The sequence below is a fragment of the Penicillium hordei genome (genome assembly GCF_028827395.1).
Source record: "Penicillium hordei strain IBT 12815 chromosome Unknown utg000006l_segment0_segment0, whole genome shotgun sequence".
Lineage (NCBI taxonomy): Eukaryota > Fungi > Ascomycota > Eurotiomycetes > Eurotiales > Aspergillaceae > Penicillium > Penicillium hordei.
The window spans coordinates 4,351,580-4,372,238 of NW_026623147.1; the positions used below are offsets into that span (position 1 = coordinate 4,351,580).

General features: G+C 47.7%; 10 protein-coding genes across 10 annotated transcripts; 6 read left to right on the forward strand and 4 right to left on the reverse strand.

Moving 5' to 3' along the window:
• Positions 1-40: 40 nt before the first annotated feature.
• Positions 41-2,644, reverse strand: N7537_012243 (Zn(II)2Cys6 transcription factor; the record flags this gene model as incomplete). The annotated part of the gene is made up of 5 exons (XM_056903297.1): positions 41-248; positions 333-1,351; positions 1,441-1,943; positions 2,014-2,404; positions 2,462-2,644. 5 exons carry the CDS (start codon positions 2,642-2,644, stop codon positions 41-43), a joined length of 2,304 nt encoding a protein of 767 aa, XP_056748584.1.
• A 231-nt stretch (positions 2,645-2,875) lies between these two features.
• On the reverse strand, positions 2,876-4,194 carry N7537_012244 (Zn(II)2Cys6 transcription factor domain-containing protein; the record flags this gene model as incomplete). The annotated part of the gene is made up of 3 exons (XM_056903298.1): positions 2,876-3,454; positions 3,600-3,996; positions 4,049-4,194. The coding sequence occupies 3 exons, from the start codon at positions 4,192-4,194 to the stop codon at positions 2,876-2,878; spliced, it is 1,122 nt and encodes a 373-aa protein (XP_056748585.1).
• Positions 4,195-4,558: 364 nt separating this feature from the next.
• N7537_012245 (MFS transporter) lies at positions 4,559-6,161 on the forward strand (the record flags this gene model as incomplete). The annotated part of the gene is made up of 2 exons (XM_056903299.1): positions 4,559-5,460; positions 5,513-6,161. The coding sequence occupies 2 exons, from the start codon at positions 4,559-4,561 to the stop codon at positions 6,159-6,161; spliced, it is 1,551 nt and encodes a 516-aa protein (XP_056748586.1).
• Positions 6,162-7,032: 871 nt separating this feature from the next.
• N7537_012246 (MBL fold metallo-hydrolase) lies at positions 7,033-7,830 on the forward strand (the record flags this gene model as incomplete). The annotated part of the gene is made up of 1 exon (XM_056903300.1): positions 7,033-7,830. The coding sequence occupies one exon, from the start codon at positions 7,033-7,035 to the stop codon at positions 7,828-7,830; it is 798 nt and encodes a 265-aa protein (XP_056748587.1).
• Positions 7,831-8,922: 1,092 nt separating this feature from the next.
• Positions 8,923-9,564, forward strand: N7537_012247 (MAPEG family protein; the record flags this gene model as incomplete). Its single annotated transcript, XM_056903301.1, has 3 exons — positions 8,923-8,927; positions 8,986-9,278; positions 9,365-9,564. 3 exons carry the CDS (start codon positions 8,923-8,925, stop codon positions 9,562-9,564), a joined length of 498 nt encoding a protein of 165 aa, XP_056748588.1.
• A 914-nt stretch (positions 9,565-10,478) lies between these two features.
• pgxB (uncharacterized protein) lies at positions 10,479-12,012 on the forward strand (the record flags this gene model as incomplete). Its single annotated transcript, XM_056903302.1, has 5 exons — positions 10,479-10,820; positions 10,870-11,037; positions 11,091-11,264; positions 11,327-11,572; positions 11,629-12,012. 5 exons carry the CDS (start codon positions 10,479-10,481, stop codon positions 12,010-12,012), a joined length of 1,314 nt encoding a protein of 437 aa, XP_056748589.1.
• A 948-nt stretch (positions 12,013-12,960) lies between these two features.
• N7537_012249 (uncharacterized protein) lies at positions 12,961-14,604 on the forward strand (the record flags this gene model as incomplete). Its single annotated transcript, XM_056903303.1, has 3 exons — positions 12,961-13,179; positions 13,247-13,741; positions 13,804-14,604. 3 exons carry the CDS (start codon positions 12,961-12,963, stop codon positions 14,602-14,604), a joined length of 1,515 nt encoding a protein of 504 aa, XP_056748590.1.
• Positions 14,605-15,046: 442 nt separating this feature from the next.
• On the reverse strand, positions 15,047-16,882 carry N7537_012250 (cytochrome P450; the record flags this gene model as incomplete). Its single annotated transcript, XM_056903304.1, has 3 exons — positions 15,047-15,661; positions 15,741-16,125; positions 16,185-16,882. 3 exons carry the CDS (start codon positions 16,880-16,882, stop codon positions 15,047-15,049), a joined length of 1,698 nt encoding a protein of 565 aa, XP_056748591.1.
• A 670-nt stretch (positions 16,883-17,552) lies between these two features.
• Positions 17,553-18,611, forward strand: N7537_012251 (uncharacterized protein; the record flags this gene model as incomplete). Its single annotated transcript, XM_056903305.1, has 2 exons — positions 17,553-18,271; positions 18,326-18,611. 2 exons carry the CDS (start codon positions 17,553-17,555, stop codon positions 18,609-18,611), a joined length of 1,005 nt encoding a protein of 334 aa, XP_056748592.1.
• Positions 18,612-19,016: 405 nt separating this feature from the next.
• Positions 19,017-20,146, reverse strand: N7537_012252 (lipase/thioesterase family protein; the record flags this gene model as incomplete). The annotated part of the gene is made up of 2 exons (XM_056903306.1): positions 19,017-19,741; positions 19,795-20,146. 2 exons carry the CDS (start codon positions 20,144-20,146, stop codon positions 19,017-19,019), a joined length of 1,077 nt encoding a protein of 358 aa, XP_056748593.1.
• Between the last annotated feature and the right edge of the window lie 513 nt (positions 20,147-20,659).

Genomic DNA, 20,659 nt, shown 5'->3' on the forward strand with positions numbered 1-20,659 from the left:
GATTTTGATGGAAAAAAAAAAGAAAGAAAAACCTCTCGTACTAATATAAAGCGTGGGGTATATCCTCCTGCTGGAATCCTGCTTGAAGCCAGTGAGGTACGTAATTTACTTCGGGTGCCATTATCAAAGATTCTAGATAGCCTTCCCCTGCGTCTGTGGTGGCAGCTATGGCATAATTTGAATCGGATGTCCTGGTAGGATCATGCTCAAGGACGGGGAGACTGTCTTGGATGAACCGGGGATTGGTCCTGTATATAATTAGAAGAGCGTCCGGATAAGATGCGAAGGTAGAGTGTTTAGGGAAACGGGATTGAAATAGACAAACAACGTACTGTTGGAGCCACGGGAAGAAGCTCGTCATATTTTCATCCAAGTGACTGAGGCTCTGGCTAGATCCAAGAGCATCCTTAGCCACCCTCATCACATCCAGGCTAAGAGCCTTGCCAGAAGTTGGGCCGACGTGTTGTATTTGATCAAGACATTGAATCCCACGTTCAACGACGGTGAACGTGCTTCGAGCATATTCGGCGGTCATTTCGGTGTCCAACACGTCGTAGAGTAAGTTCACACAAGCAGAGACTAGAAAAGTTGCCAATGACCCATCAAACTTGACGCCGGGATATCGGTGGAAGAAGACGTCATAATTTAAATCAATAATGCTCTTGGCTGAAGAGATAGATGCATCAATAGATTCTTTTATATGCATCGTTCCAGCCGCGCGCTCCTGTGCTTCCACCTTGGAGTTAAAAAAGGTGGCGAACACTAGCGCCGGTCGGTGCATTAGCATCCGTACCTGGTAGTAATGATTTCCAAGGATAACCCGCTGGACTTCCTGCCATCCTTCACCAATAGGAAGGTTGTCATCGAAGAAATGCAGATACGATGGAAGCGCCTTAGTCATGTTTTCCAGTTCCAGGTCGCACTCCAGAGCAGTTTGATGAACTCGAGAAAGATCGCTCACGTTTAGAATGTTTTTCGAGGAATAGATGCCCACCAAGAGGCGATCTGCAGTTCTTCCTAGGCTAGCTTCAGCTCGTATCATGGCACATTGCATGGTAGCTTGGGTATGTTGGGTTCCCCTCTCGTCTCCAAGTGACAAGGAAGTTAGGTCTTCGGGATATGGCGCGTCGATCAACTCATCTCGGAAGGCTGACGGTCGGCCGGAGTATAACGAACAAGCGCGTTCCTGGGCGTACAGAGTCCAGAAGGTGAGACGGAGGCGATGCATTGTCGGGTTAACTCCTTCGACGACTTGGGCATGGTGAATTCCGAGGGCGGTAGCGCTGCGAGCGGCATGACCTAGGTATAGATAGGCGTCATTGGGCCTCATGACCTGATAGGCGTACATTGCCTGTCACATAACAGCCATGGAGATATTAGCAGCTAGCTCAGTGGATGGTGATAGAACATTTTCTCTCTTTTTTTGGTGCAGGAACTCACCCTGAGAAGGAAGAAATGCGTGGAGTGAAGACTGGGGTCCTCGAAGAGATTGATTGAACCACTTGCTTTACGAGCAAAATGATCGCCCCATCCCTCAGATAAGGAGGCATCTTGTCGTCCCTCTGAGCTTGACACTCGAGCGCCGATGGCGAGGGCCATGAAAACAAGTTCCCCCCTGTCACGAGAAAGGCGCTGAGAAGGTGGCTTCCAGAAGCCTTCCCAAATGGCTATAATTTCAGAATATACCAACACCGGGATCTGCGGGTGGATGATGTCGAAATACGAATTCAAAAAGGCATCTCCCATCTCGCGGGATAGATACACCTCCGGTTGACGCTTGCTGTTGTTATCGTCTGCACCCACTGAGAACATAAATCTCTCTAGTCCCCATTTTTCTACCCCGTCCGGTACGGCATTGCTCTGTGGTGTCAAGAGGGTCTCATTAGTCCTCTGTTTGATGCGCTGGTAGATACGTTGAACAAAGCAGAAGTGTGACGAAGGGCCTATGCACGGTTAGCCACTTTCAACCGGGACAGGATCAAACGCCGAGATGGCACGAATGTATATAATTACCATAGAACTGAAACGAGCCACTATCGCGGTTCGACACACCGATACCAGCTCGAAGCTCTCGTAACCTCTTGTATTGCACGGGGTCATGGCGTATGTGTACAGCTAGGGGGACTCCAAAGGAAGCTGTGACGAAAGGTCTTTCGGAACTAGTCTCAGACAGATTCCCGGACGGATTCGCAGACGGATTCCCAGACCTGACGCGACCAGGACCCCGCGTCCGCTTGGGCTCGGAAGTGCGGTAGACACAGGCGGCCTCGGAAAGCCGGCAGCCAGAACAAGGAGTCTGACCATTGCATCGGACCTTTCTCGCGCGGCAATTCTGACATGCTCGGGTGATTCTTGGCCCTCGTTTGCGAGTCCCTGGGTTGGCACTACCACTGGGGTTACCAATCTGTGACGAAATCATCTCTTAGATGCAAGTCGAAAGGGTTAAAGGCTTGTCACATACAGCATACGTCCCTTTCCTCGGAGCAAAAAGGGTTCCGAGGCCAATCCGATCCGGCTTCCGCATCACCTGACCGGGCTTTGGAAGATCCGAGGGTGGTTCCGAGATCAGACGCCGAGATAAATAATCATGAGTCTCAGTAGAGGCCGACTTTTCATCCCACCAGCCCACCGGGGCAAATTCCATTGTAAGCACCCATGACAAATGATGTGGATCTTACACATCAATTCACTGTGTCCACGGGTACTACCTAGATAAGGGTCGGGGTGGATCTAATGAATTAGTTCTATCCCATTGTCATACTAGTCGAAATAAGAGATAGTAGAATATGTGAAGCTTGCTTTGTACGAGGATTTGAATATTGGAATATTACATCTTGGCTCATGCCATACACAATTCACAGTGCTTTGAGATCAGCTATATCCAGTCAAATCCAACCCGAACGTCATGTAGAAGACCAGAAGCTTCAGATATCCAGTTTTTTGGATCTCCATTGTCCCGTATGGCTGCGGAGGAAGCAGACTTTTTGAGAACTTCTGACTCTGTTCCTAATGGAGCATTCCAAATATCATCGTTGTCTGGCATGGAATAAGACAAATCGGCCAGGGTCAAAAGGTCATTTCCGTCACAATTGGTGTGTCCTTCAGTAATGTTGGAGGAAGTGGACAATCGGCAGGTCTTATAAAGGGCCAGTCCAAATCTCTTGGTTTCTTCAATGTTCAAATATACAAGCGCGAGTGGTGTATGGGTGTTGTGTTGGATGATCATATTAGGATAATAGAACATTTCCCACCGTCGACAGGTTTGCACAAGTGCAGTCAAGAGCTTGTATTTGTCGTCTGGGAGTCGGTATCGCATCGTCAAATCTATGCTAGAGTTTTCTCTGGCCATGAAAAGGGCAAGGATGATATTCAAGAGGACACTCTGGAACGTTGTTATAGGCAATGAGGTACTAGTGTTTCGGTATGCATTCGAGTTCGCAGCACACCATTGGTCCTAAAAAGGATAAGAGAGAATGTTAGCTGCAGAGTCTGTGTTTAGGCTGTGGGATGATCCTTCTCGCCATTTGCGTGTGAAAAGCAGAACATAGTCTACCATGCAGACGTATAGACGCGTCTCGCGCCTCCCGAGAGCCGTTCACCCACAGTCCCATTGCGATAATGGATTGAACAAGCACACATGGGTCTTTGGCAACATTAAATGTACTTCGATGGAGAAACGGCCACGCTGGATGGAAAGTATCAAAGTAAATATCGATATATTTATGAGCAATCCAAGAGGATGCGTCAGGAAGAAAATTATCGATTGTGGAAATAGGCGGCAAAGAGTGGAATTCATCGATCCAACATTGTTGTCCGCTTGCAATGTTGCCCGGAGCAGGTACGCAGGTGATACCTCGATGTTGACAGGCTTTGCATGGTAATCCACCTTCGCAACGGCCTTTCCGTGCATGGCAGGCGGTGCATGCCTTGGACTTTTGAGATGGGGGTACCTGTCTCTGTGGGTGATGGGTTCGGACATGGCGCCGCAACAGATCACTAAGTACAATATCAGGTGAAGATGTCCCAGAATATCGAAGAGATTACTCACTTCCTTGTCAGGACACTCTCACAATGAGGACAGGTAAGATTGGTTCCCCCATTATGACGATTCAGATGTCGATTAAGATGCTCCTTACGTCGATATTTTTGCGTTACAATCCGGATAATCACATTGAAACCATGAGGGCACGACATCAGGAAGAGGCGACATTTAGTAAAATGTTGTGCAAACAGCTGTTGAATTTTCCACAATTTTTGACGCGTAGAGTGAAGACGTCCAAGCGAATGGAAGAAAATGAAACGGCATGGCCGATCTACTAATTAAAGTGGAGGCAACATCTTGGACAGCGTCCAATCTGATTCTGAGAAGAGGATTCGCCTCCCCCATCCCACCGGCGGAGTATCCCACTTGATGAATAAGTAGTAGCTATGGAGTAACTAGTTATAATAGATATATTTATTATTTATACAATGATACCTAGGTAGGTTATAAGTGATAAAATATTCTTCATTCCACTACATCCGTTACCTTTCGCATATCCCACATTGGGATTGCACCATGATGTCCAAGCTTCCTCGGCCAGGGGTTTTAGGCCATGAATCCGAATTAGTGGACAGCCTTGACGCAAGCACAGAAATTTATTCTGATGGAAATCTCAAGCCAGTCGTTTCCAAATTGGCCAGCATACATGCCCTTCCGGAATTTGAAGTTTACTGGGATTCTGAAGACCCCGAAAATCCTCGCCTATGGCCGCTTTGGTACAAAGGCCTCACTGTTGCTGCTATGAGCCTTGGGGCTACCATTGTCAGTCTCTCTAGCACATTATATACATCTGGGATCCCAGGGTTACAGGAGGAATTCCACATTTCCAAGATCGTGGCCCTCCTCGGTGTCACGACCTACCTTTTAGGAATGGCGATAGGCAGCATCCTCTTTGCTCCACTTAGCGAGCTTCTGGGTCGCCGGCCAATTTACATTGTCTCAATGACAATCTTTCTGTTGCTACTATTGCCGAGTGCTTTAGCGCAGAATATTCAATCCATTCTTGTGGGTAGATTCTTCGGAGGATTCTTCGGGAGTGCATTGATGTCGAACTCGCCCGCATCTGTGAACGACATCGTCTCCGATAAGCACCGGGCTTTGGCCTTTGGCTTCTGGTCTATTGGTCCTAGCAATGGCCCCGTCTATGGCCCGATAATTGGGGGCTTTGTGTTTCAATATCTTGGTTGGAGATGGACAAATTGGATTATCCTTATCATTGGCGGTGTCGTCTTGGTTCTGGTCGCCTCTGTCAAAGAAACATATGCCCCGGTGATTTTAAAGAGACGGGCCACCAGAAAACGAAAGGAGACGCAGAATTCAAAATGGTGGACTCGTTATGATGATAGACTTGGTTTCATGTCTTTACTAAGGGTAAATCTCAAAAGACCCTTTGTGATGCTCTTTACTGAACCGATATGGTAAATAAACTTCCTACCAAACTACAAATCTCAATCTAACACTTCTTTACAGTATGTTCTGGGATGGCTATGTCGCAATCGTTTATGGCATTCTCTACTTATGTTTCGTCGCGTATCCAATCGCTTTCCAGCAAGAGCGTGGATGGTCGCCGGGTATTGGCGGTCTTTCGTTCATTGGCATTGGTGTCGGCGTTTTACTCGCCATCGCATGCGAGCCTGTGTTTCGCAAGGTTATCTATCTTCACCGCAAAAATCCAGAAACCGGCGTGGTACCACCTGAGGCCATGGTCAGTATCATTTTCTTTGGTGCTACTCTTCTAGCCATTGGTCAGCTGTGGTTTTCCTGGACTTGCACACCAAACGTTCACTGGATCATCCCTATACTCTCCGGTCTGCCTTTTGGTGTGGGAAATGCGTGCGTCTTCATTTATGCCCAAAACTACATAGCCCAGTCTTATGGCCTATATTCTGCATCTGCGCTTGCAGGAAATATGTTCACACGCAGTGTCATGGGAGCATTCCTCCCACTTGCGGGTCCAGCGATGTATAAGACCCTCGGCTTGAACTGGGCAGGTACAATCCTAGGACTTGTAGAGGCAGCTTGTATCACGATCCCTGTGGTTTTCTATTTTTATGGTCACAAAATTCGAGAGGCAAGTTCGCTTATCAAAGAGGCGAAGAAATTACAAGCGGCAAGTTGAGAAAAGCTTCTGGGAGGACCTTCATGACGAACATCGCGTGCATGTTTTTTTCTTTTTTCGAGGTCTGCATTGAAGGTGCAAAATCATGTAAGATATCAAGTATCCATTAAATGGAATGGAGCCATTGAGTGAAATTTTTTAAAGAAAATGTTTTGTAATTTTGAGGATAGCGCGTAGAGTGACATTCTTTGTCGGATATGTTCCGTACTAACCGCAAAACAATACATTTTTGTCGAAGTAGTAAGTAGGATATAAAGTATCGTTGAAGTATCGTTGAAGGTACTTGTTGGTAGCCCCGATATAGAGGTTTACGTATATAGGGTATTTCCAAATGTATAGTAGGCACTGCATTTACACCTATGGACATACGATCCACACTGTGTTGACTTCACCAGCATCTAAGCTACTCACGTTACCCTACGACGGCCAACTAGATGCTCCGTCGAGCCTTGTTTGGCTTAGCTCATGAAAGTGTAAATTATTTGGAGCATGTCTAAGTATATATCGTTGCGTTAATGCGTGGGAATGTCAAACCTGACTTAATGAATAAACATCCACCGGAACCTATAGGGCTTTGATTACTTCGGGTCCATGTCAAGTGGGATAATCCGAACCCTATTACATCATCCACAACCACCCAGGCGGGATATACCACACAGCCTCATGGGGTGGGATAACCGGAGCAAAATTCTTATAGAGCTGATTAATTCGCCACATATACATAGATGACCATAAGCATAGTTTGCCGTGGATTTGTAACATGCACTAAAATACCACACCAAGCTACTCTGCATCGTTGCCGTATAAATATCCGTTTGGAGCCCTGTCTACAACATTTCGCTATACAATTAATCCTCGTTTATTGATCACTATGTCTCCCACACTGGAAATCACCCATATTGGCACTGCCACTGCTATTCTTGAAATCAACGGCGTCAACTTTCTGACCGATCCCTTCTTTTCTCCTGCCGGTACCTTCTGGGATAAAGGCAGTGTCATTCTCAAAGTGACAGAAGACCCTGCTCTCCGTTTAGATCAACTTCCAGTAATCGATGCGGTACTTCTGAGCCACGAAGATCATCCCGACAACCTGGACGAACTTGGTCGTCAACTCCTAGATGGGCGCCGTGTGTTCACCACCGTCGACGGTGGGAAAAACCTTAGCCCCCGTCCAGCTGTGCATGGCATGAAGCCATGGGAGGAGCTAGAAACCATTATTGCTGGCAAGAAGTTCAAAATCATCGCAACTCCGACTCAGCATTTTCCCGGAAATGAATGTACCGGCTTCATTGTGACCGGCAAGGATTTCGGAACTGGTCGTGACGGCCTTCCCAATGCAATCTATTTCAGCGGTGACACAGTCTACATTGAGGAATTAAACTCCATCGCGGACCGGTACCACATCTGTGTGGCTGTGATGAATCTGGGCAACGCCCATGTCCCCACGACGGAGGACCCCAATGGTCCTCTCATGCAAATTACGATGGGCGGCAATGATGGCGCAAAGTTATTCCGTGCCCTCAAGGCAGATGTTTTGGTTCCCATGCATTATGAATCCTGGGGACATTTCACCCAGTTCGGAGATGAGCTGCGCCAGACTTTTGAGGCTGAGGGCATTAGTGAGAAAATTTGTTGGCTCACAGGTGGTAAGAAGATCACAGTCCTTTGAATCTTGTTATGGTGGTCTTTTAGAGAGTTCCTTTTCGTTTTCTTGCTTCAAACCTGTATTCATTCTGGGTTTCATCTTTCTTGGTTTCAAAATGAAAAATCTTCTGATACTTGCACGTTTTAACCATTTGATCTGCACTCTAGTAGTATCTGTTATTAGTTCACTATTATCCCGTGTGAACCCTGAATTTCTGTACGTTCTCGTTCTTTTTGTAGAGTTTCCAAGGTTGCAGAGATCTCTACCTCCGAAGTTACCTTCCACATAAATACTATTCCCTCTTTCACAATCATTTATAGCGAAGTGGATCAGCGAGGATTTATCACACAGACCCTGGGGGTTACGACAGTTGCCAAAGAAAGGCTTTTCATTGCATAAACTTTGGTATTTACTCGTAACCCTACAGACTTTGATGGAAATCAGGTCTTCGTCTTGTTCTTGAGGAAGTATTTACAAACACGCTCTTCAAAAGTGTAAACACAAGGGATGCCAAGGCAATGTGGGGCGCTCGTTCTAATACCTACACCTCAATACCCAATAAGTTAATACCCAATAAGTGCGAATAGGTTTCAAGAGAATTTGGACGTCCTTCATGCTAGAATCCTGAAATGATTGTGCTCCGGTGGAGGAGTAAGGCAATGTTGGTGAACGCCAGGGAGAGAGATCTGCTCGACTCCCTGTATGAACTGGTGAATCATATGAAAAGCCAGACCTGTCAAAGCGCCATGTCTCAAATCGTCACGCTAAGTTGCGACAGTGAAACAGTGGAATAGGCACGGGCAATAAGTACCACCATCATTCTCTTACCAATTGAGCCTTTTCCAGTGTATACCGATTGAAATCACTCCTTATCCCGGCCAAGCTGTAGCCAAAATTGGGACGAGAAACTGTGGATGGAGCTATCGCACTAAAGAATAGTAAAAAAGGGGAGGAAACGAATGAAAATGCAATATTTTCAGAGTGGACCCGTAGGATGCGAGGTCGGCAGAGAATGATCTCATGCCTCGGCCCCTCAGAAACAGATCTCGACACCAAAAAAAAAAAGATTCGCCAGGGGAATAAGCTCCAAAATTCCACAATCTCTGATATTCCAGAATGTCGTAAGTGCTCATATACACCAAGAAGGGAAAAAAAAGCCCCCCAGACTAATCCTGATAGTGCCCTTTTAACAACTCTCGGTCTCCGCGCCGCCTCTGGCCAGGTACCTGCGAACCACGCATCGGCCTTGCTGGTGGTGAACTGGTTCTTCGCATACATTTTGACAAGCCCCCGAGGCTCAAAGATCCGCCTGGGTCTTGATCATAATGTCAACCCGCGTGAGGACTTGACTACGTACGGCGAGGCGGCCGTACAGTCGGGAAAGATTACCCGTCGCGCCCTTGACCAGCTTAAGCGACAGACGTCGGCGCATGCCAATGTGCAGGAAGGCTTTACTTTGCTTGTTGCGGCAAGTATGTGGAAGTCCATTTTATTGATTGGGTTCATGATGAACCTGCATCTTGTGAAATTGCTGCGCTGTACTGACCTTATGATCTAGTCCTCGTCTCCTTGTACGCCGGTCTGCCCAATGAGACTATCAACACTGTCGGTGTTTGGTATTCAGTTTCCCGTGTCGCATATCACCTTTTCTATTTGAAAATCGAAACCCACTCTCTGAGCTTTCTGCGCTCGGCGGCTTGGTGGTCCGGCAACATCAGCTGTCTTTATGCACTGGTGCAAGCCAGCAAGAAGTTGTAAAATATATGGAGGCATTCTTTGATTGTGCTCTGGACTCTAAAGATAGATGGATGGGCTGAACAATATAATACAATTGAATGTATCATCGGGACACTAGATAAAAGGTGGCAGTCGATATAAAACTTGGAAGTCCTAGGTGGCGTGGCTAGGCGCTAGGCACTTTCTCTGACAAAGAGTCTACCAAGACTGACTAGTCAAGGAATATGCCGAGTGTACCACGAATATGAAGGTAAAGATATGAGGGAGGCGTCCGTTAAAATATTTTTTCGACGGTGAGTACGACGAATTGTCGCGGGAGAACTCACTCCATCCAAGGCTGGGCGTTAGCCACCTTCATAATCACAATATCCAACGCAAAATAAAAACCCGGAAGGAAATGAGGTCTTGGAAGTCCTCCGTGCCTGGAAAAACCACAACACCATCACAGTGAGAATGTGACATAACGACCCCTGTTCCGCTGATTGGTGGAAGAACCCAGCCCTCAAGGCATGATCAGCCCAGACGGGGGAATGAATCCCGGCCATAACGTTGAATTACACAGTGTCAAATAAGAAGAATCCAACGTGCAAGCTCGCTCCAGCTCGTCCCGACAGTCTCCCCGCATCCCCGCATATTAATATCCTTGGCGAAATGGGGAAATGACTCCATTTACTGTCTATACACAACTCCCGGTAACCCGCTCAATTGCCGCATTCCACAGGCCCTGCCGATCCCACCAGCATGTCACGGAGTCGCTTTTTACAGGCGGAGAAATCTCTTTCCTCTGACCGTGCCGTTGCCGGACATTGGTAGTCTGGGGAAAAGGAAGGCTCACAATAAGCTATATCCGGGGTATTCTTATAAATTAGCAATGCCTGGTTGACTTTCAGATCAACCGACAGCATCATCGATTGATCTCATTGACCCTCGCTATAATGAAGTTCCTCGCTATCGGTGCGCTCCTGCTCAGCACAGTCGGTGCTCTTGCCACAGAGCAAATTATCAAAGGCGCCCAGATCATCCCGGCCAATGATAAGGCAGCATTGAAGAAGATCGGTGCTTATGGACATCACAAGCACCACGACCGTCGGACAGTGACAATCCGGTCATCGAAGAGCGACACCGATGATGTGTCGGATGATTTCCTTTGGGGTATTAAGGCTGCCAATCACGGCGGCAGACTTCTCCTGCAAAAGGGGAAGACCTATGTCATTGGCAAGAAACTTGACCTTAGCTTCTTGGATAATATCGAGGTGCAGCTTGAGGGTGAAGTGAAGGTATTTAGCTTCAATGCTGTGACTGATTGAACCGCTCTGACATGAACAGTTCACCGACGATATCGATTACTGGCAAGCAAACCACTTCTACTACTCTTTCCAGAAATCTATCACTTTCTGGGTTTGGGGTGGTCAGGATATCAAGATCTTCGGCAAGGGTACTCTTAATGGTAATGGCCAGGAGTGGTACAATGCCTTTGCTGGCATGGAAGTTCTGGTGAGCATAATCCTAAAAGAATTGGGAATAACTTGTGCTAATGGATAATCCAGGACCCGGACAACACCTTTTACCGTCCCATTCTATTCATGACTGACAACGCTACCCGAGTGTCTGTCGAAGGAATCACCCAACTCAACTCGCCCTGTTGGACCAACTTCTTCGTCCGCACCAAGGATGTCTCTTTCGATGATGTCTTTATCAACGCCTATTCCACCAACGCATCTGTAAGTCGTGCACCTGGTACATGCACCTGGTACATTATCGATCAAATCTAACCCGTTTGCAGGCTTTGCCCAAGAACACCGATGGATTCGACTCCTTCAACGTGGACGGTCTTAGCGTGACCAACACCCGCGTCGATATCGGCGATGACTGCTTCTCGCCCAAGCCCAACACAACCAACATTTTCGTGCAGAACCTGTGGTGCAACAATACCCACGGTGTCAGCATGGGAAGTATTGGACAGTACTCGGGAGTCGAGGACATCATTGAGAATGCCTGGATTGAGAACGTGACTTTGTTGAACGGCCAGGTAAGATACTCCCCCCATATCGATATATGAGCGATTGATCCTAACTGGAATTCAAGAACGGTGTCCGTCTCAAGGCTTGGGCTGGACAGGACATCGGCTTTGGTCGTATCAACAACATCACGTACAAGGACGTTCACATCGAGAACACCGATGCCCCTATCGTGTTGGATCAGTGCTACTTTAACGTCAACGCTACTACGTGTGCTAAGTACCCGTCATCAGTCAACTTCACCAACATTAACTTTGAGAATATTTATGGTACTTCGTCGGGCAAGAACGGTAAGGTTATCGGCGACTTGACTTGCTCGCCTAATGCTGTGTGCTCGGGTATCAAGCTTTCTGATATCGATATTACCAGCCCGGCTGGTGGTCCCCCAGTTGTGACCTGCGATGGCATTGATGGAGATGTTGGTGTAGAGTGCCAGTCGAGTTCGGCTTAGGTGCAGTATAACATTGTGAGATGAGAATAGTTTCGGAAATAGTCATAAATCAAAAGTACCGAAACGAATTAAAAAGAAAAAGCATCAAATATTGAGTTAGGAAGTGTAGTCCGACAGGAGAGTATGTCCGAGAACACATAGGAGTTAAACGAGTGCGGAGTAGTCATCGAGATAAACATTCAACCGAATAGCAACCATCCCCCACAATCATCACCAGCAGGTCTTTCACAGCAGGGCATTGGTCACAGCAAGTCGCTTATTCTACATGTATTCTGCACGTATTCTGCACATGACTATACGGAGTTCTGATCCAACACCCTCAGCTTCAACATGAACGGCCAAACAGCTAGACAGCCAAGCAGCGAGTGTGGGGAGTTAAGACCGCCAACAGCTCGATCTGGAACTCCTAGCCAATGGAAACGAAAACAAGCATTGGAATCAAATCTCTTCCCGGAGTGAAAATGGATGCTGATATCCGACCGGGCCGACGTTCCCTGAGAACAATAGCAGAGAATATTCAAAACTCAACGGTTATCCTGGATGACATCTCGTCATGATGGATAGAATCCCCCTCATATTGGGCTATTCTCTCTCCACACCCCACACTCTCCCACAATCTGAATTATACACCGGCTGAGACTATACCCGCCCACTGTCTTGGGCTAGATGTACCGTGCCTTGTTCTGAATGGCCCAGGATTCGGTCTCCTAGTGACCTGCTTGCAAATTATTACAGTACTTGCAAATCTCCCCAATCTGGGGGAGATGAATCCACAATCTCCTCCTTTGCCCCCACCCCCAGATCCCCGGAAAGGCGGAGTACGGGGAAAGGACAGGATCTCTGCTATAAGAACGCAGACGCATGCACGGGGTTTCGACTTTTTTCTCTCCCTTTCTTCTCTTTGTCTGTGCTTTTATCTTCCCGCAGATCCTAGCATTTATATTCAACATGGAGAAGATGGATAGCCAACATCAGCACATCGAAGGTGCAAAGGCTAGTCCGCAAGGAATGGAATCTGGAAAGCAATGTGACTTTTACCTTGAAGACCGAGTCGCTCATCTATCGGAGGAACATCGCCAATATATTCTCGCGAAGCATGGCACTCTCGATCTGGACCCTATCCCTGACATGACCGATGCCGATCCATACAATTGGCCGCAATGGAGGGTGAGAGACCACCACTCCTATCGTCCATTCACATTTCGACCATGTTTCTAATACGATTATTTGATAGAAAAACTTGAATCTGACCCTAATCGCCTTCCACGCCATGATGGGCACATTTACTGCCTCGTCCATCCAATCTGCATTCGAAAATATCTCCGAAGACCTCGACGTTAGTATGCAGCGGACCAGTTACCTTGTCTCGCTCTTCATCGCTGTGCTAGGCGGAGCGCCTCTCTTCTGGCGCCCGCTGTGTAATCGCTATGGTCGCCGCCCCATCTTCCTGATCTCATTGGTCTGCAGCTTGATTGGGAACGTTGGCTGTGCGAACAGTCCTTCCTATGCAACAATGGGTCTCTGTCGTGCCATTACTGCCTTCTTTATCAGCCCTGCGGCCGCTATTGGTAGCGCCGTTGTCGCAGAGACTTTCTTCCGGAAAGATCGTGCTCGCTGCATGGGTGGGTGGACACTGATGGTTACTCTGGGTGTCCCTGCAGCTCCGTTTATTTTTGGATTCGTTGCTTTGCGTGTGGGTTATCGCTGGATTTACTATACCCTTGCAATTGTGAGCCTTCATCAACCTCAATCTCTCAAAGATAGACCCATCTAACTATTCGCTTCGAACAGGTCAACGCAATCCAATTCGTCCTCTACCTCTTGTTTGGATCGGAATCCCTCTACGTTCGCAGCAATATACCCTCCAACAACGTTATCACAGTGAAGCAGAGTCTATTCGGATTCAGCCGCATCGACTCTACACCGCTGACACTCTGGGACTTCTTCCAGCCCCTGAGCTACATGATGAAACCATGCGTGGCCATTCCGGCTGTAGCCTACGCAATGATTTTCCTCTGGGGAAGTATCGCGCTCACAATCGAGATCTCCCAGATCTACCCTGCCAAGTTCGACCTGAACACCCAGCAGGTCGGTCTGCAATTCCTCGGTATCATTATCGGATCTGTCATTGGCGAACAGATCGGCGGGTTCATATCCGATCGCTGGATGCTTATGCGTCAGAAGCGCACTGGAGAACCTTCCCCGCCGGAATTCCGCCTTTGGTTGAGTTATATTGGCCATGCTTTGACGATCTGTGGTATTGTGGTTTTTGCTGTCGAGATCCGGGATTCTGGCGGTGTATGGACTATCACTCCCGTTATTGGCGCTGCTATTGCCGCTGGCGGTAATCAGATTGTTACTACTGTTGACATTACTTACGCGGTTGATTGTTACCGTGAGGATGCTGCCAGTGTAGGTGTATTTATTACCTTTGTTCGGCAGATTTGGGGTTTCATTGGTCCTTTCTGGTTCCCTGAGATGTTCGAGGTTGTTGGCTGGGCTGGTGGTGCTGGTATTGCTGTTGCCCTCATGGTTGGTGTCAGTGTAATTCCGACTATCTTGGTGCAGTGGCGAGGAACTGGCTGGCGTTGATGGACTTTGTAGAGAACATATAATTGCTCTTTTTATCAACTAAATAAGAGAATGTAGATGTTCACACAGTAGAAGATGGTGCTTGCTACGTTTCGAGCTGCTCAATAGTATTGGACTATGGAGTACTCTGTATTCTACAATAGTGAATCAAGTTGATACTACTGTGCCATACGTTATTGATACAATACTTCTGTTTAAATCGAATATACTACATGTAACTGCTATCGCCCAGGAAGCCCTCCCATACCCGGGAATAGCTTGCCAATGACTGTCAATTCGTTGTATGATATTTCCCACCTACAGCTTGGGGATAAGTCGGAGACAGTTTATAGATCCATGGCATCGTTACTATCAAAACTGATCAACAAAATTTAAATTTGAGCTGTCAAAATGAAGCTCTGATACATGAAATACCAAATCGTGAATCATCAAAGATCAAAATTTACCACCCATCAACCCTTCGCATTCTCAAGTGCATCCCTTCAACCGGCTTAATAGTAACAGCCCCAGCAACATGAATCACCTGCTTTGGATCCTGCATCTCAAACAAAAACCGTCCAACAACGCCAGCAATCGCACACCGCAACTCCGCACGCGCAAAGTCCTTCCCAATACAAGATCTCTGCCCATGCAGGAATGTGATCTGTGCGAAATTCGTCGATGCCCCGCCATTATTGTTCGGAATACAGTGTCCGTTCTTATCCGTGTCAATCCAGCGCTCAGGAACAAATTCTTCCCCATTATCGCCCCAGAAGAGTGGGCTTCGGTTTATAGCCCACGGACATAACACCACCCGTGTCCCTTTCGGAATGTACTTCCCTGCTACGACGGTGTTGCGGACTGCTTCACGGATGGTCGTTGGGACTGTTGGGTATAGACGGAGGACCTCTTGGCAGACGCCGTTTAGTAAAGGGAGGGACTCGAGATCTTGGTAGGTTATTGGACTGTCGCCTGATGGGATCCTGGAACGGATCTCATCGCGCAGGCGGGTTTGGTATTCTGGGTGGAGATGGAGGAGATAGCAGGCCCATGTTAAAGCGCTGGCGGTGGTCTCGTGCTGGGAGGGGTTAGCTAGTCGCTCGAATACCAGGGTACGCAAGCTGATTATAGCAAGGCAGTTTCATTGAAATACTCACCCCGGCAGCCAAAAATGTCAACATCTGATCAACTAACTCCGTATCCGAGAAATCCCCGCCAAGCATCATCGTCCCCAGAATATCAGCCTCGAGATCCTGAGCAGAAACCTTAGACCCAGCCAGACTGGCTCGCTTCTCGCGCACAATCTCGTCGCAAGCACTGCGCAGATACGCTGTCTCGACACTCAGTACATCGTTCATCCGCCACGGAACACGCCTCGCCATCCACTGTGGTAGTGCAAAGTTCATCACCAGGAATGCCATCTTCTCCCTAGTCGGCTCGAGGATCTTCGCGAAGCTGTCTGCCACTTTGTTTCTCTTGTTGTGAAGAGAGCCAAAGTCACGTCCCATTGCTATAGGTCCGATTATGTCGAGGGTGAGGCGACTGCAGGGTTGTTAGTATTGTATATCCCGGGGATATTGTTCGATCCCCGCAACACATACCTCGCCCACTCGGACATTTCGACCTTACCCTCCAGGTCCTCTGAACTCGTTCCATCCATCGGGTTCACTTTAATTTCTTTCTCTAGTTCATCCAGTAACTGTCCTGTCTTGCTCCACATGAGCGAATACATCGAGCGGATATTCTTGATATTGAATGCAGGTGTAAGGGCTTTGCGCTGTTTCTTATGCGCTGCGCCTTCCGAGGTAATCATTCCAAAGCCGATAATCCGCGCGAGGAAGTTGCGCATCCGCCATGGCTTCTCGAAGTCGTATGTGTTCGTGCTCATTACATCTAGTAGCGCTTGGTGGTTGGTTGGGACCACATAGCTTTGATTGAACATGTCGCGCATGTGGATGAGTCCTTCGTTTGGGACAGTTTTCATCCATTGGAGGGGTTTTGTTCCCCGTGGTGAGTCGAAAATGAGTTCTATATGGGAGCCCTGTCCATTGTTAAGACTCTGTGTATGCTTTCGTTTTGCTTTGGTGTTTCCTACCTGGACTTTCGGTAGATGCCGCATTGGGCTTAGTAGGAATGGCCATATTATTATACCGTAGAAGGCTTTGAGGAGAATATTTACTCCCAGTGCGGTGAGACAGATTGTTTGGAAGGTCTTGTCGGCGAAGACAGCGCGTTGGAGGAAATACGCCTCGGCAAGCGTGAATGCACTCACCGCTAGTATACTGTCGCTAAAAGCCATGTTGCTTTGAATCGAGTTGAAAGCCAAAAGCCTCGGATTCAGGAGTCGAAGTTTATATCAACTCATTTTTCATCGGATATGCCCCACAGAGATCGGCACTCCTGTTGGGGTGACCAATGCGAAACCTCGGCTCTATGAACTGCCATTATTTGGATCTGCGTACTAGTTTTACGTGCTTGTTCTATATGGTAGTGTTTCGTAATTACCATAGAGAGGGGTGTAGAGTTTGGAGGCGTATGTGGACTATGTCAGTAGCCTGTGATGATTCAGAATCTCAATGTGGAGGCTTAGACCAGTAGTTCATAGGATGTCTACGGGGTACTTAGGGTTGGGGTAATAAGGCGATATCATCTGCAATGCGGGGATGCCAAGAGACATGTGAAAGAAGAGAAAGAGAAGACATGCAGAGAATTCAACTATCTAAATGAAGATATAATTGCTGTCGATCTTGCGTCGATCCCTGTGGGGAATATTCTCTCGCATTGTTTTCCTTGTTAGTGGGAAAGCTTTAAAATTGTGAAGCCTCGGCTGGGATGAAATGACCTAAATATACTATCTTTAATAGCTTTAATATGATTATTATCCTTAATATAATCCGATAATCACCACTTTACCCTCCGACATCAAACCTCACAACCTCGCATCATCCATACCTCCCCAAATAGTAACAATGTCTACCCTCGACCTCATCACCCAATACACCCAAACAGCTCTATCCCACCTCCCCGAGCCAACGCAACTTCTCCTCCACAATTCAACGGCTCAAAAAGCCTTCGGTGTTCTGGCCGCCCTCTCCATCCTGCGCGCTACAAACCGCTTCCTTTCAAGACGCACCCTACAAAACTGGACCTCCAACCAACCATGGATCCCAGCCCGAGAGCTCATCCTGCTAACGGGCGGCTGTAGCGGAATCGGCAAGCAAGTGATGGAAGACCTAGCGCACACAGGCGTGCGTGTTGTCATCCTCGACATTAATGAGCCGAATTTCACATTACCCGCCAACGTCACCTTCTACAAGGCGAATATCACCTCCTCGGCTGATATCGCCCAGGTTGCGAGCACGATCCGTGACAGCCACGGCGAGCCTACGGTCTTGATAAACAACGCTGGGGTTGGAAATGACGGGACCATCCTTGATGAGTCTGAGGAGAAGATTCGTCAGACGTTCGAGGTCAATACCCTGTCCCATTTCCTTATGGTCAAGGAGTTCCTGCCAGCTATGGTAAAAGCCAACCATGGTCACGTTGTTACTATTGCTAGCATGGCGAGCTTTGTAGCGCTCGGCGAGATGGTGGATTATTGTTGCTCTAAGGCTAGTGCGCTTGCGTTCCATGAGGGATTGCGTCAGGAGTTGAAGTACTGGTATAATGCGCCCAATGTGCGCACTAGGTGAGTTACCCTCGGATATAGTGTGATGTGAATTTCTGCTGATTGTTGCTTTAGTATTATTCACCCCAAGTGGGTGCGTACACCCATGATCAAGTTGCTCACAGATAACGAGGCACATTTCCATCAGCCCATCATGACCCCCCAAGTGGTGTCTGAGGCTATCTGTAAACAGATCTTGACCCAGACGAGTGGCCAGATAATTCTTCCTGCTAGTCAATCAGTGGCTAGTTTGGTGCGTGCTATGCCGACCTGGATGCAGGAGGGTGTGCGCACTTTCGCGTCGGGTGCGTTGAAGAAGATGCGTATTGCGCAGGAGGCGGAGAAGGCGCAAGCGCAGTAGATAACTATTTTGTTTTGGAAATGATTGGAGATATGATTACGTTGTACCCATTTTGGATGCTGTACAGGACGGATGTACATATTGCTGAGAGTCGCAGAAATCCCACAGGCTGGTCCATGGAGTTGTAATGTTTTCCTCGAGGAATAGCCGGAGTGGATTTTTGTCAACTTTAGCCCTTTGAGTAATATCACAGCTCGTGTATAACATTGTACCTTTTTATGGAGGCCGTACTTGTCGCATCAAACCAAGCTCTTTCCGGCCGGGTATATATATTGTCTGCGGAAGTCACTTGCGAGTGACACAGAATATTTTGACTATTACTGTTTAAAACAGTTAATGCATGTCTTCAATATGTACTCAATCCATGTATGTACAGTATGTACAGTATGTACATCGTTGCTATAATCAAACCATCAACTCGGCCAAAACCGCCTCAACCTTCTTCCCCTGCTCGGTCTTCGTAACATCCCCCAACTCCAAATGATATATCGGCGCAACATGACACTCACGATTCCCGACAAACAACTCCACATTCTCAAAGCCCTGCTTAAACTTCGCCGCCAAGTCTTGAATCAGAGGCAACATAATCTCATTCCCGCCCGCAGTAATCAACACCGAATTCACCGGGAATGTCGTAAACCAATCCGCCGGCGCGGTCGATAAATCAGTGTAATAGTCCCGCTTGCCGTCTCCAATATAGGCTGTCGCCCATGGTCCTGCAACTTCCTGGGTAATGATATCACCGCCGTGGTAGATCTCCATACCTGGGAATTCTTTCTCGAGAAGTGTCCACGGAGCGATCATCACTGCACCGCCAAGGTTGCTGTTCAATGGCAAGGGGTTGATCTCTGCGTGTGGGTGGGCCAGGTGAGAGAGAACTCCACCAACCAGGTTGCCGCCTGCCGAGTCTCCGCCCAGGAAAATGGTGGACGGGTCGCGGTTTGGCTGCGAGAGGATGTATCGCAGACAATTCACGGCTTGTCGGAGTTGAGTCGGGTAGACTGCGATTGGCGCCAACGTGTAGGTCAGACTGAAGATTGCCACGCTTTTGCCTGAGGCTCTGAGGTCGCCTAGGAGTTGCGCGTAGAATTTGAAATAGCCCATGTTGGCGGGCAGTCCGAAACCACCTCCTGATAGATGTGGTTAGTTGAATGGTCTTCCTTTATGTTGGCTATATACATACCGTGAAACCAGACTACGACATTGTCGGCATTTCGATCGCCCACCCAGTGGCCCAATGCTCCATCGCCCAATTCCACCGACTCGGGCAGCCTGCCGGTCTTTTTGGAGTGTTGTTCGTAGATCTGATGAGATGGCGGTAGGATATATTGCATCTGACTCGCGGTCAACCGCGAGGTCGCCTTGCGGAACACCGCATAACCTAAGTGTAGGGACAAAGACTTGGCTTGGCGTTCGGTGCGCCGAAGGCCAGTCAGGAGAGCATAGATGTAGGCGATCACGATGGAGGCCACGGCCGGGAAGAAGTCCAGTTTCTCCTTTAAGGAGAGCTTTATTTTGGATACTTTGAAAGACATGATTGTATTTTCATGACTGTATCTATGGGGATATGAGGCCATGATAGTTAGGTAGATGTAGTAACTAATATATTAACTAGTTAGCTAGTTCATTAGTGAAAGTGAAGTGTGTCGATCCTTCGCAAGGCTATCCCATTTAGGAAGGTGCCGAGGTTTAGGGGAAATTCCTCGGTCGCAGCATGTCTTTCGAGGTTTGGCTATATTTTATGAATGTGTATGTTTACATCCATGTCTCTATATCTAAAGCTATATGGATATATGGATATAGGGATATAGGGATATATCCATATATCTATAGATCTGACATCCCACCAACCGGATTAGTCGAAGATCTATGTAACTTCTCAGGTCACAATTATTGTACTCATTTTTCGAATACATACATGCTACATTGATATCTGTATATCTGTATATCTGTATATATCTATATATATATTCGTACTAATATCAATCCCCATCTCCCCGGTCTCCCCCTGCAGATTTTTAAGGTTCTGCGTGCTGTTTACCCCAAAT